This window comes from Simochromis diagramma, unplaced genomic scaffold, assembly GCF_900408965.1.
Source record: "Simochromis diagramma unplaced genomic scaffold, fSimDia1.1 OVJJ01000176.1, whole genome shotgun sequence".
NCBI classification, from domain to species: Eukaryota; Metazoa; Chordata; class Actinopteri; order Cichliformes; family Cichlidae; genus Simochromis; species Simochromis diagramma.
The window spans coordinates 2401329-2415614 of record NW_024386892.1 but is presented as its reverse complement, the minus strand read 5'-3'; the positions used below and the strand labels follow the sequence as shown (position 1 = coordinate 2415614).

The 14286-nt window shown below is 42.2% G+C and overlaps 2 protein-coding genes across 4 annotated transcripts; one reads left to right on the top strand and one right to left on the bottom strand.

Moving 5' to 3' along the window:
- Positions 1-1484: 1484 nt before the first annotated feature.
- Positions 1485-5382, bottom strand: borcs7 (BLOC-1 related complex subunit 7). Of its 3 annotated transcripts, none has more exons than XM_040033905.1 (5): positions 5113-5382; positions 2195-2257; positions 1992-2035; positions 1885-1901; positions 1485-1796 (listed from the first exon to the last, which is right to left on the bottom strand). In XM_040033905.1, exons 1-5 carry the CDS (start codon positions 5242-5244, stop codon positions 1762-1764), a joined length of 291 nt encoding a protein of 96 aa, XP_039889839.1. In that variant the 5' UTR covers positions 5245-5382; the 3' UTR covers positions 1485-1761. The 3 variants fall into 3 exon arrangements, with proteins under 3 accessions (XP_039889839.1, XP_039889837.1, XP_039889838.1); XM_040033903.1 differs by having other exon boundaries at positions 1885-1905; positions 5113-5293; XM_040033904.1 differs by lacking the exon at positions 1885-1901 and having other exon boundaries at positions 5113-5305.
- A 2566-nt stretch (positions 5383-7948) lies between these two features.
- On the top strand, positions 7949-13558 carry LOC120734851 (steroid 17-alpha-hydroxylase/17,20 lyase). Its single transcript, XM_040033899.1, has 8 exons — positions 7949-8337; positions 8422-8560; positions 9262-9497; positions 9790-9876; positions 10180-10398; positions 10939-11108; positions 11381-11484; positions 12135-13558. Exons 1-8 carry the CDS (start codon positions 8023-8025, stop codon positions 12413-12415), a joined length of 1551 nt encoding a protein of 516 aa, XP_039889833.1. The 5' UTR covers positions 7949-8022; the 3' UTR covers positions 12416-13558.
- The last annotated feature ends 728 nt before the right edge of the window (positions 13559-14286 follow it).

Genomic DNA, 14286 nt, shown 5'->3' with positions numbered 1-14286 from the left:
GAGAGATTGCATGATGGGTGGATGTGTGGTCTGTTGTTGATGGTGGATAATAATGACTGAAACACAAATCAAGCTGTTGCTATGGAAAAGTGAAAACTATTTTTCACAGAACTATACATGAACTATGAGAGTGAGTGAAACTCAGACAACCTTGTGATTGTCTGGAACCAGTAACGACACTGAAGTCTCGAGCTGATAACAGCATTGAGGCCGTGGGGACGGTTCCCACAGGACGTCCTGTTGGCCTGAGCTCGTTACAGACATCTGACAGAATGTACTAGAGAAGGTCACAATGATACTGAGGCCCCCGGGGTGAGATACTCAGAGCTGGAGTGAATAAGACTTGTAGAAGGAAGAACTTTGAATGCTTGAATAAAATGGTACGATGTAAGTGCCTCTCCCGTCAGGTCACAGTTGATTTACTGTGAGCACATGATCTTTCAGGGAAATTCTTTTGTAACAGCAGCTGAAATGATCAGTCGTTCTTATTATTATTGGTGTTTTATATTCTTCTGCTCAGAGTGGCGGGGATGCTGGAGCCTGTCCCAGCTCCCTCAGAGCGAGAGGCCGGGTACACTCCGGACCACAGCATCACACGACAGTTTCTGTAGTTTTGCAACAACCTGCACACAGACTGTACTGATGGCCCCGCTACGTGCCTAGCCTTGGATTTCGCCTCCTCAGCAGCGAATTGTGAAGTCTTGTTGAACACGTGTGAACTCAGGAGCACGGCTACAGGGACACCGGCAGGGCCAAGGAGCTGTTTGGCCTTCAGCTGCTGATAAATTTGTCCTTTTGCTCCGCGTCATCAGTCAGGGATGATGAAGAGCCAGCGAAAGAGAAAAACGTCCCTCAAATCTGAGGACTGTTTTTGATAAAGGCTTTGCCCATAATTTCATTTTGTTCCGTTGAGGTTGCCAGACTACAGCCTGGTATGTGGATAAAACACTACGTTTAAACTTTAGTTTAATATCCTATCAGATGAAAACGTGGCCACAAATATCCCTTCCTGTTCAAGAACGGGCACAAAAGTGCTGAAGCTGCAGGTGACTGCAGGTCCCAATGACTTGGCTTCACTTCAGCCTTTTATTCGATTTTGACAGATTTTGTATGAGCGCTGCGTTCTGTGGTGCAAGCAGAATCATCTGCAGCTCAACCTGATAAAGCAAACGACTGTGGACCAGCTGAGGTCCTTTAACATGTGTAGGGTGACGCCCTGTTGAGGCCAGTGCGTCCTGGATGCTGTGACGTGCTGGAGCAGCAGGTTGAGGGTCGCAGATGCCAGCACACTCAATGCACTGATCCACAAAGCAGGTGATGCTGTGGGTGTGGAGCCGGACTCTCTAAAGGTGCTGTTGAAGAGGTGGATGTTGTCCAAGATGAGGAGATGCTGAAAAGTATCTCCCACCCACTCGGTGACGTGCTGGCCGGTCACAGGAGCAGCTCAGCGTCATGTTTCTCCTTAATGCAAAACAATGGACCAGCTCATTTAGTACTTTTATTCAGGTCTTTGATGTTATTGTCACACAGCCGTCCCACAGGTGTACATATAGTCCAGTATGACAGAAGCATGTGTGCTGTTTGATGTAACGTTAATGAACACAACATTTATGTTAAGTATCCCACGGTGGTTCACTGACGCAGAGACGCGCCTCCCTTCAAATGTTATTTCGTTTGAACTAAAAGTCCAACAGTGTCCTGAGACGCCGTCTGCAGACCGTGTAAACACAGCATGTCCTCTCCGTTACTTCAACAGGTGTCTCAGCTGGTCCTGCAGGTTTTTCGAGTGCTCCACACTGGAGGACAGAGGAACAGAACCAAGCTTACTGCTGAGAAATGCTCCAGCTGTTTCTCTGAGGCATAAACAGCTGTGGTCACACTTACTTCTTCTGAATGGCCTCCTGCCTTAGACAGAGACAGAGAGACTTTACAGCAACCAGTTTAAGCAAAGCCAACAGGTTTCATACATGAAAGAGACGAGTGCTACTTACTGGTACTGTAAATGTGTGGTGATAATGGACATTTTTCTCAGGCTCTGCAAGAGATGAAGAGAGAGAGCAAGAGCACACACACAGTTTTGGACCTCAGCGAACACCGAGTGTAAAATTGTTTTTGAGGATTTTCTTTCTCCAATAATGAAGCACATCTCATGTGATCGTGGAGATTTCCTCTGACCTATCAGAAGACTACTCACGTCCTCAGAGTGCAGGATAGCATCCTCCTGAATCACCATGCTTCTTGCTGCTTGACCGAGAAGCTGGAAGAGACATCCGCGGCAACGCAATCGTTACGATTATTCAATCAGTACTTCAACTGAATAAACAAACCTCTATCACCATAGTAACATCTCACAGCTGTTTGCCACAGAAATATCAGGACAGCCGTCTGCAGCTGGAAACCCTGCGACAGACGGGCAGCGCGTCCAGGGTACGCAGCCTGTTGCCCTGTGACAGCTGAGCTTTGCTAAAGCAACCGTGGAAAACTCCACACCCACAGCACATTTAACAGAAAATCCTGAAAACAGGGAAACTCCTCAGGAAAAGGACAGCAGGGTTTTGTTCACTAGGCAAAAGTCTGTTTATTCCACATTACATGGCATCCTGGGATTTGTATCTGCTCCTGGGATCAAACTGGGATCAGGCAAACACTCAGACCCACTGGGTCGTGTTAGCGTTGGACCAGAAGAGTCCGTGTTTGTTTAATATATCGATTTGAAAGATTTGGTTAACAAAACAAAACAAAATTAAACCAGACACCAGCTGTGCAGACGCACACTAACAATCAGGACTTACACATTTTTAACAAAAACTTCACTTCTCTGGCTTTTAGAAACAGATCTGTTAGGAAGCTTCGTTGAACTTAACTCTTAACTTCACAACAAAACAAGATTCACACGTCCGTGTGTTCGACGAATATCACAAACCTGACTTCCTACTATTATCGTGAAGCTGTTTTAAAACAAACCTGCCCAAGTACCTGGAGGAGTTACTGAGATAAGTACACTGTGGCAGCGTGCACACACAGACCTGCCACCAGAGTCGGGGGATTTCTCCCCACAGTCCAAAGACATGCGTGTGACGTGTAAACACTACGTTCACACGGTGCTTTCACATGAGTCATCTGCTTTATGTTCTTTCATTACAGATGTTTGTAGTAACAGACGCATCACATTTAGAGTTGAAAACACTGAGTTCATACAGGACAGTAAATGTCTCTGCAGCTCAAAACTCACAAAGCTGCAAACTACCAGCAACAGAAGACCATGAGTGAGCGAGTGAAGCACTGCAGCAGGTCAGTGCCCGAAGCATCAGGATGGCCCCAAACTTCTTCCCTCAGGCCATTTGGACTAATGTCACAGTGACATGTTCATGATCCCAGCAACATCCGCTGCTTCCTGCTTTAACTGTTAAACCTAATAATCCTCAACTTTCTACATATGTTCCACTTTTAATCAGCAGGATTTTCAGTACAATACACACACGTGCGTTTAAATGAAGTCAGGACACCACGTGTCGAATTTGCCAGAACAACAACTGTCAGCTGTTCACATCTGAAACACCTGGCGCCATAAGACAACTGCAGCTGTCAGAGCAGCCGTCCACTCGTGTCCTGTTTGATTAATAAACAATGATCGGCTACAGTAACGCATATATTACAGCAGCGCTCGTCTTTTGGTGGGTTTTATTTTCTTGGTCAAATATTGAACATAACAGGCTGAATCCTTCCAGCATACACACTGATCTAGTTCCTGTAGTGTTTCCGTTAGCTAACAATGGGCTTTCCATTAGCTAGTTGCTCAAAGCGGACGCTAAAAATTAGTGATGGGACGTTCTGTATCGAGGCTTCGAAGCTTGTGTCGAGTAATGGAGGGGGCGTTTCCGCGAAGCGCGTATCGAGGCTTGCTTCATTTATGGGAGGAGCTGAAAATGATGACGTCCGAAGCCTCGCTGCCCGGCTGTACCACGTGACTGGTTCATGAAGTGGTTCGAACTTTGCCGCGAGATATGACAGCGATATAAACCCCTCAGACTTCTCTCAAAATGTGGGTGTTTGATGGAGAGTTGCGGTTAGTGAGAGTTTGGAGACAGTTTGGAGGTTTATGAGAGTGAGGAGAGAAAGTCAGGAGAGAAAGTCAGGAGAGAATGGAGCCAGCTAAGAAGAGGAGGATGTCCTCCCCTGTGTGGGAACATTTTGATCTTATTCCTCCCAACAAGGTATGTAAATTTCTACAGAAGATGTATTTTCATAATACTGATGGTGCAATACAATTTATGTTGAGCTGTCTTGACTTTTGTACAAGGTGAAGTGTTTGCTATGTGCCAGGGAGCTGGGATATAACAACAACAACACCTCATCCATGCTTAGGCACTACAGAGCTTTGCATGAGAATAAGGGGGACACCGATTGTGGAGCAAGACCAGGTGAGCCATCAAATGTCATGATAATATAGCATGCAGTAATGTTACTAAATGATATAACAATATTATACAACTGTTATAAGTTATGTGTGTGATATTTATATTTGTGCTTTATCTTTATTGTCTTTCCTCAGGAGAACAATCTCAAATAGATGAAGACCTGGTCAGCATGGTGATTGAGGACTCTCAGCCATTTAGCATTGTGGAGGACAAAGGATTCAAAAGATTTGTTAAATCATTAAATCCTAGCTATGTTCTCCCCACTAAAAAGGCCATAAAAGCAGTGGAAATTTAGTTTTTACAGAATAAAATGTGAACAGGCAGGACTGAGGCTCAAAGCCTCAGTGTGTAGCTGTCCATACCTCAACGTTACAAAAGCACAACCACTGTCCACACCCCAACCACACCTCACCTCACAGTAAATGATCATTTCCATTTCAAGCATTTCCAAATAATCATTTTCCATACTGCCACTATAAATATACACAGTGTACTGCCATCACTACAATATACATATTTTACACACTCCTTTTGTTGTTGACATTTACAGGCTGTGTGCAAAATGCCACACTCTTCAAATTCATGCCAGCTATTATTTTTACGTCCAGTAGGTGTCCTGCTAGAGCAAATGAAGCTTCATGAAGCTTCGCGTAAAATCACTAAACTTGAGTTAAAATCACTTGCGTGGCGATACCTCCTGGCTGCGGGATCCTTTTAGCACTTGACGTGTCAACGCGATAACATCCCCGCTGCAGGAGCCCACTTTATCGGATAACAAGCCTTTGACAGACTGTCCGAACCGCGGCTGGGAATCAGCTGAAGCCATTTTCCTATGTTGGCTAGCGATGGTGCGCGGGAAAGGACAAACTACACAGCAACGAGTTCAGTAGATTAGATAGGGCTCCGGTGCAGACGCGCAGTCTGGCTGTGTGCAAATAAACTCCGTGTTTCTTTCTCACTTGCATGCAGTAAAATCATTTTTACTCCATTCTGTTCATCTAGTTTATTATTGACACGTTTCAGATGCGTGACGCTGATTAAAGTTGTACAACATCCAGATTTAAAATGAAACTGTGGTCACATCATATCTTACTGCAAATCAAACTAGGAATGCTACAAAGCAACACATACTCCACCACAAATTAACTTCGTGCATTCGGCGTTTTCCTGCGTGGTTCCCATGCCTTTAATTAGCTAACTGGGTCTTCTTTATGATGTCCTGCACAGTTATACACGCTTTTACATGCGCGTACTCGCCCATTAAACTGACGTAATACTCACTCTACTAAGTAACTAAGTCCTTTCACACTGTTTCCTGTGTGTGCCTTTGTCTTGTTTTCTATATATTTCCTTTGTTTGCTATTTATTGATTTTACTTTTTCACTCCTGCACAGTTGGTGTGGAGCTCCTGTAATTTCTTTGTACATGTACAAAGTCAATAAATGGCTATTCTATTCTATTCTATTCTATTCTGTTCTGTTCTATTCTGTTCTGTTCTGTTCTATTCTGTTCTGTTCTGTTCTATTCTATTCTATTCTATTCTATTCTATTCTGTTCTGTTCTATTCTATTCTATTCTGTTCTGTTCTATTCTGTTCTGTTCTATTCTATTCTATTCTGTTCTGTTCTATTCTATTCTGTTCTATTCTGTTCTGTTCTATTCTATTCTATTCTATTCTGTTCCGTTCTGTTCTATTCTATTCTATTCTATTCTATTATATTCTGTTCTGTTCTATTCTGTTCTGTTCTATTCTATTCTATTCTGTTCTATTCTATTCTGTTCTGTTCTGTTCTATTCTGTTCTGTTCTGTTCTATTCTGTTCTGTTCTATTCTATTCTATTCTATTCTGTTCTGTTCTATTCTATTCTATTCTGTTCTGTTCTATTCTGTTCTGTTCTGTTCTGTTCTATTCTATTCTGTTCTGTTCTATTCTATTCTGTTCTGTTCTGTTCTGTTCTGTTCTATTCTATTCTGTTCTGTTCTGTTCTATTCTGTTCTGTTCTGTTCTGTTCTATTCTATTCTATTCTGTTCTGTTCTATTCTGTTCTGTTCTGTTCTATTCTGTTCTGTTCTATTCTATTCTATTCTATTCTGTTCTGTTCTATTCTATTCTATTCTGTTCTGTTCTATTCTGTTCTGTTCTATTCTATTCTATTCTATTCTGTTCTGTTCTATTCTATTCTGTTCTGTTCTGTTCTGTTCTGTTCTATTCTATTCTATTCTGTTCTGTTCTATTCTGTTCTGTTCTGTTCTATTCTGTTCTGTTCTATTCTATTCTATTCTGTTCTATTCTATTCTGTTCTGTTCTGTTCTATTCTGTTCTATTCTATTCTGTTCTGTTCTATTCTGTTCTGTTCTATTCTGTTCTATTCTATTCTGTTCTATTCTATTCTATTCTGTTCTATTCTATTCTGTTCTATTCTATTATGTTCTGTTCTGTTCTGTTCTATTCTATTCTGTTCTATTCTATTCTATTCTGTTCTGTTCTATTCTATTCTATTCTGTTCTATTCTATTATATTCTGTTCTGTTCTGTTCTATTCTATTCTGTTCTGTTCTATTCTGTTCTGTTCTATTCTATTCTATTCTATTCTGTTCCGTTCTATTCTATTCTATTCTGTTCTATTCTGTTCTGTTCTATTCTATTCTATTCTGTTCCGTTCTGTTCTGTTCTATTCTATTCTATTATATTCTGTTCTGTTCTATTCTGTTCTGTTCTATTCTATTCTATTCTGTTCTATTCTATTCTATTCTGTTCTGTTCTGTTCTATTCTATTCTGTTCTGTTCTATTCTGTTCTATTCTATTCTATTCTATTCTGTTCTGTTCTGTTCTATTCTATTCTATTCTATTCTGTTCTGTTCTGTTCTGTTCTATTCTATTCTATTCTGTTCTGTTCTATTCTGTTCTGTTCTGTTCTGTTCTGTTCTATTCTATTCTATTCTGTTCTGTTCTATTCTGTTCTATTCTGTTCTGTTCTGTTCTATTCTGTTCTATTCTATTCTGTTCTATTCTGTTCTGTTCTGTTCTGTTCTATTCTATTCTGTTCTATTCTATTCTATTCTGTTCTATTCTATTATATTCTGTTCTGTTCTATTCTGTTCTGTTCTGTTCTGTTCTATTCTATTATTCTGTTCTGTTCTGATTCTATTGTTTATATTCTGTTTGTTCTGTTCTATTCTATTCTATTCTTCTTTCTATTCTGTTCTATTCTATCTGTTTCTTTGTTCTATTCTGTTCTTTCTGTTTCTATTATGTGTTCTGTTCTAGTTCTATTCTTTCTGTTCTATTCTATTCTGTTCTGTTCTGTTCTGCTCTGTTATTATATTCTGTCCTGTTCTGTTCTGTTCTGTTCTGCTCTGTTCTATTCTATTATATTCTGTCCTGTCCTGTTCTGTCTTGTTCTACACTTTTACAGCATCTTGTGTAGTTCTAGAAAGACTGAGTGTCATCTTATCTTGTTTGAGTTGTCACAGTCCTACAGATTCAAGGACCTGGCCTTGAAGTTGCTGCATAAAAGCAGCGCTCCGCAGTGGTTGGGAAACCTTGAACAGATATTTCTTGGGATGTTTCAGCTCTGTTGAACCAAGCGCCTCTGTCACTGATATGGCTTGGTTTTGGTGTCTGTGTGTGTTCATGGTGGTGGGCCTCACTTTGTTAGCACTGCAGTTCAAGTTCAGGATGTCTGCACACGGTTCTAGGGAGCCGCCACACCTCCCTGCACTGCCACTGATTGGCAGCCTGCTGAGCCTGCAGAGTGAATTACAACCGCATGTGCTTTTCAAAGAACTGCAGGTAAAATACGGACAAACATACTCGCTGATGATGGGCTCCCACAGCGTGATTGTCGTCAACCATCATGTGCACGCCAAAGAAGTCTTGCTCAAGAAGGGAAAGACGTTTGCAGGAAGACCTAGAACTGTGGGTATAACTCTCTCCTAAATGTCCTGTTCTGTTTGGTTGTTTTTTGGGTTGGTTTCCATTCATGTCGTGTTTGTGATGAAGGTAACTACAGATATTCTGACTAAAGATGGGAAGGACATTGCATTTGGAGACTACAGTGCTACGTGGAAGTTCCACAGGAAGATAGTCCACGCAGCCCTGTGCATGTTTGGAGAAGGCTCTGCCTCTATTGAGAAGACCAGTGAGTACAGTTCACTCCTCTAGTTTGATACCACTCTCTGATGTGAGACTGCGTATGGCAGGCAGATCAGCAGCAATAAATCACAACAAGCAGACGCACTCATTTAAAGGAACACACTCGGGGACTTTTTTTACTCTTCAAAGCATTTAAGCATAAATTTAAGTTAAAGAGAAATATCTAATGCAATGATCAGTCAGCAGGTGGAAAGGACCTGTTTTTACAAAGTGATTGGTCGTTCTACTCTCATTCTACTCTCGTTCTACTCTCATTCTACTCTCATTCTACTCTCGTTCTACTCTCGTTCTACTCTCGTTCTACTCTCGTTCTACTCTCGTTCTACTCTTGTTCTACTCTCGTACAATGAAAATAATAAATAGAAACAATAACGTTTATTTATATAGAGCTCACAACAAACGTTTGGCAACAGTAGGAAACTGTGTGTGTGTGTGTGTGTGTGTGTGTGTGTGTGTGTGTGTGTGTGTGTGTGTGTGTGTGTGTGTGTCCGTGTGTGTGTGTGTGTGTGTGTGTGTGTGTGTGTGTCTGTGTGTGTGTCCGTGTGTGTGTGTGTGTGTGTGTCCGTGTGTGTGTGTGTGTGTGTGTGTGTGTACAGAGAGACTTTAAATGCTCCAAATGCAGTAATATCTGCTGTAGTGTTTCTAAGTATGATAAATATGGAAGGTAATGAACTTTGTCTTGCCCAGTTTGTGCAGAGGCCCAGTCTCTGTGCTCCGTGCTGTCAGGGGCAGCAGACGTGGGGCTGGCCCTGGATCTTTCTCCTGAGCTGACTCGCGCCGTCACCAACGTTATCTGCTCTCTCTGCTTCAACTCGTCCTACTGCCGAGGCGACTCAGAGTTTGAGAATATGCTGCAGTACAGCCAGGGCATTGTGGACACTGTGGCCAAAGACAGCCTGGTGGACATTTTCCCCTGGCTGCAGGTAAGCAGCAAGAACTCAGAGCAGAAACAATCAGACCGCAGTGTAAATGTAGGCAATCAACAGAAAGATAAAGGCCGCCTCGTTGTGTTTCCTTAGTGGGATTACTGCCACTCTGGTGTTTCTTAGAATTTATGGTGAAAGAATGTGAAGAGTGTCTGATCCACACACATTTGCAGTGCATGTTTATAATGATGCTAGCACGATCGAGCTCTCGCAGCACATTGTGAGCGATGAGCAAGAAGGTGACAGTTGGACCGTGATGTTTATCAGGCTGTTTTTGTCTTTATCACAGATCTTTCCTAATGCAGACCTACGTCTCCTGAAACACTGTGTTTCCATCAGAGACAAACTTCTACAGAAGAAATTTGATGAACACAAGGTAACCCTTTAACCACGGGGCCATTAGTGTTTGAAATTTAAAGGTAGTGTACAGTACAAACTGCTCTCTTAGTCATGTGTCCCGTACCTTATACCACATACTTGGTTCCTTTCATTTGTACAAATGCATCGGCAACATTTGAGGCAGAAAAACCACAATGTTGTAGTAGAGCTGTGATCCTGTGCGGCTGTGAGATGGTGGACATTATCACACAGAGACATACTTGACTACAGCGGTCACATTAGGTTGCTTTGCTAAATAAATACAAAGCGTTCTGTACGCTGACATGCTGCTCCCTCACAGGTGAATTACAACGACCACGTGCAGAGAGACCTGATAGACGCTCTGCTAAGAGCCAAGCGCAGTGCGGAGAACAACAACACATCAGAGATAAGTGCAGAGTCCGTGGGCCTGACTGATGACCACATTCTCATGACAGTGGGAGACATCTTTGGCGCTGGCGTGGAAACCACTACCACTGTGCTCAAATGGGCCATAACGTACCTGATTCATCACCCAGAGGTAAGGCTCGATCAGCAGCAGTGTTTCCACGAGGCGCGTGGCGTGGGTTTCAAAGATGTCTGATAAAAACGACCCTTCTCCTCCTCTCTGTCTGTGGTCTAAAACATGTTTAAAACTCTGAATCTAATTAAGTTTAAGCATCTTTTTACAAACTATACCTATGCAACATCATCAACACACACAGTCATTAATAAACTCAGTTGTTGTGAAGCTGCAAGAAAACCACAGCTGAATGAAGCATACAGACTCCAGGTGGCTGCAGCTGCAGATCAGGTTACTCACCTGCCCGGAGTGTGAATGTGAAAGCACACATATGAAAACATGCCAAGTCTCACAACACATAAGCGATGGTAATCTGAACTTGTGTAGTAGCATGCCACGCCCTTTATTCCCATTAATGTCCAACTTGCAGCAGCCAATGGGAATAATATTTTTATTGATTCTAATCAAATGCAACAGAGAAAAACGTGTGAATCCTGAGTGTGTGAAGCTGTTAAAGAGCATCTCCGATGCACAGTGACTCTACTGCTTCATGTTTAGGTGCAAAGACGTATCCAGGATGAGCTGGACAGGACGGTGGGTGACAGCCGCTCTCCTAAACTCACCGACCGAGGCAGTCTGCCCTATCTGGAGGCCACCATTAGGGAGTTATTACGGATTCGCCCCGTGGCACCTCTACTCATCCCCCACGTGGCTCTCTGTGACACCAGGTACAGCGATGCTCACTGAGTTCACCCATTTAATAAAGCCATGTTGACACACAGCAGAGGTGACTGCTGACTGCATCGATCTATTAAAATGACACACTTCTGTGAAAAGTGACCAGGCTGTTTATTAGGACAGGAAGCTTACTGCTCTGTACTGACAAGTAGGACTGATCTGGGATCTTCTGTTTCTGAATGAAGTCTTAAAAATACATTTACCTGATGCACAAACACCATTGTCAATCCCATGAGTGAACTGGGAGCTCTTGTCTCTGTAGCCTTGGAGATTTCACAGTGAGGAAGGGAACTCGAGTCATTATCAACCTGTGGGCTCTGCACCATGACGAGAAGGAGTGGAAGAACCCAGAGCGGTTTGACCCTGGTAAGAGCAAACATCTGTCCACAGTTTAATATCCAGTTATGGAAACTGATTTTATTCTCTGAGGCAAACGTCTGTTTGGTTTCTTCCCTCAGTCAAGGATGATTAATGGTGATAGAAAGGCAGACACTGTCTCTGGCTCCTATCATTGTTATGGCTTTTGGCTACTTAAGTTAATACACAATAACAGTGACATCAGGGTGCTTTGAATTGTATGTTAAAGACCCGACAAACACCCTGTTTTTGATCGTTTTTGGGTTGAAGAAGTCACCTGGATGAGTGACGAAACGTTTCTCCCACTAAAAAAACGGCCACGTCCAGATGAACAGAATCAGCCTTTGGGGATTTACTTACCTGGATCATTGAGCATGCATCAAACGATAGTTTTTGGACTTTCAAATTCTCCAAGGAGTCTGAAAGTCCAAGGAGAAAGGACTCTAATAGCAGCAAGTCAGTGTCTCACCAGGACCTCACCTTAGGGGATACCTGGAGTCTTGTTCCCGTTTGATTCACCGCCACTGTTTTAAGATCGAGACATATACATGAAATCCTGAACCAACATATGTATACAGGCTGGATCTGACAGTTCTTTTAGTTTAGCTTCTGTGACCATCACAGCTGGTGAACTTAAACCTGTTGTTGTTGCTCTGCAGGCCGGTTCTTGAATAGTGAAGGCACAGGACTGACGATCCCATCACCCAGCTACCTGCCCTTCGGTGCTGGGCTGAGAGTATGTCTAGGTGAGGCCTTGGCCAAGATGGAGCTCTTTCTCTTCCTGTCCTGGATCCTGCAGCGCTTCACTCTGACTGTCCCACCAGGCCATGATCTGCCCAGTCTGGAGGGAAAGTTCGGAGTGGTCCTGCAGCCGGCCAAGTACAAGGTGAATGCCACAATCAGACCAGACTGGGCAAGACATAAGTGCCAGGCAGAATAGTCCTATGGCTGTGAATACGTACGCACCATCAAGAAGGAAAGCAAGCTTGCAGCAGTGCACTGGACGTTTTTATGTGACATGAAATCTTATTTTTCTGAAGTGTAACACAGTCTCCTGTAACAGCTCCAAACAGTCTCTTTATTTTTCTCCTGTGAGGAGAACGTATCGGCCGGTGTCGCTGACTCTGATATGCTGACATCAGGAGGCAGGATGCTTTCTCATTTTCAAATGTACAAGGTGACGTCTGTGATGAGATCATATAACACAGGATGTACACCCAAAATTTACTGCAAAAACTAACCCACAACACAAAGATGTAACCAGGTAATCTCAAAATGTAACCACTTTATTGTGATCCTGAGAACACAAATGAAGGTTTACACGGTAGAAATGTACTGCAGTGAAAGGAAAAGGATGTCCCTTGTGGAGATACAGAAATTCTTTTATTGCTGCCGTATAACCTGCATCATTATAACTGCATTAATAACATTCTTTACAGCATCATTCCATTTAATAATATTTCTCACAGTATTGATACTGCATTACAGTTGTTGATTGAAGATGTTCATTTGAGGATCCTTCTATTATGTTAACTTTTATTACAGGTACGGTTGGAAGTATTTCATGCACATTGCATATTTGTGCTTATTTCGAGTTGATGTTCGGTTCATTAAAGGTTTTAAGCTTCACTGGCGTGACTGTCCAGGTGATCCATGCTGAGGGAAACTAGAACATAGAAGGATAACTGCAATGCATGCTTACAGTACATATAATACCGTACATATAATCTAGGAATAGGCCTGAGGCCTTAACTCATTTGGAGTCTTACTATATTTTACTCTACTTGGTAACAGATGAGCAGAGTCAATAATTAGCCCCAGAGACCCTGAGGGCTTGAAGTTTACTACCTTGTATGGAAGGTGTTATAGAAAAGAGAAGTTCTGTGTCTGTTTATAGCCATTAAAGATGTACAAGATGTACCATTAACTGTGACTAATGTCTGGAACCTATTTTAATCTGTCATTGACGCCATGGGGGGGCGTGTACCCCACTGCTTTATAAGTGTCCACAACATGTATTTTGGTCAGAGGACATATGCTGATGTTTTCTCCTGGCTGTTAATAAACTCACTGTTTGATTGCACTTCTCTGGAGCCTCCGTGGTTTGTCTCACTGCTCTGCATTGATTGATTTCGCGACATCCTCTATCAAATGTAAATTATGTTTACTCAATATAGTAAATATACTTGCATATACATATAAGTAGGAGAACTGCTTAAGGACAAGGATGTATACATAAACATATCCAGACCAAGCTCGCAGGAACCTGTGACAACAGTTTGTCTCCTGTTGCTCCGGCTTTTCTTTTAATTTGGTGTTGAGTCATAAACGAATCATCGTCCTGCATCTGCACCCTTCATCAGTGTGACTGCAATCACACCTGCAGCGTCACATCAAACGTTCCCATTTTATCCTTCTCACCTTACTACTCTACATTGTTGCTCTGTCCATTAAGGGCCATTCTGTTTTATTTAAAGAGCAAATATTGGGCCCATGTGGAAACGTATGCTCTAAAACGACCTCTTTCTATGTTTTTATGTCTCATTAGAATTAGAATTCAACTTTATTGTCATTGCACATGCACAGGTACAGGGCAACGAAATGCAGTTTGCATCCATCCAGAAGTGCTTTAGTGATATAGATATATTACAATATATATTAGCAATAATATAGATATGTGAGTATATTACAGAAATGGGTCTATTATGGTATGTTATAATGTACACGGTATGAAGTATGTTGTGAATATTCTATAACTATAAGTATGTACAGGCTATGGACAGGATATGAACAGGATATAAATATGAAAAA

Bases quoted from the DNA above. Each gene is read 5' to 3' on its own strand.
- borcs7 (XM_040033903.1), bottom strand. From the start codon at position 5,244: ATGGCTTCAGCTGATTCCCAGCCGCGGTTCGGACAGTCTGTCAAAGGC. The intron at 1,906-1,991 runs GTAAGTAGCACT...TCTCTGTCTAAG, and splicing joins ACCACACATTTACAGTACCA to GCAGGAGGCCATTCAGAAGA. The intron at 1,797-1,884 runs GTAAGTGTGACC...TCTGTCCTCCAG, and splicing joins CAGGAGGCCATTCAGAAGAA to TGTGGAGCACTCGAAAAACC.
- LOC120734851 (XM_040033899.1), top strand. From the start codon at position 8,023: ATGGCTTGGTTTTGGTGTCTGTGTGTGTTCATGGTGGTGGGCCTCACT. The intron at 8,561-9,261 runs GTGAGTACAGTT...TGTCTTGCCCAG, and splicing joins TGCCTCTATTGAGAAGACCA to TTTGTGCAGAGGCCCAGTCT. The intron at 9,877-10,179 runs GTAACCCTTTAA...GCTCCCTCACAG, and splicing joins AGAAATTTGATGAACACAAG to GTGAATTACAACGACCACGT.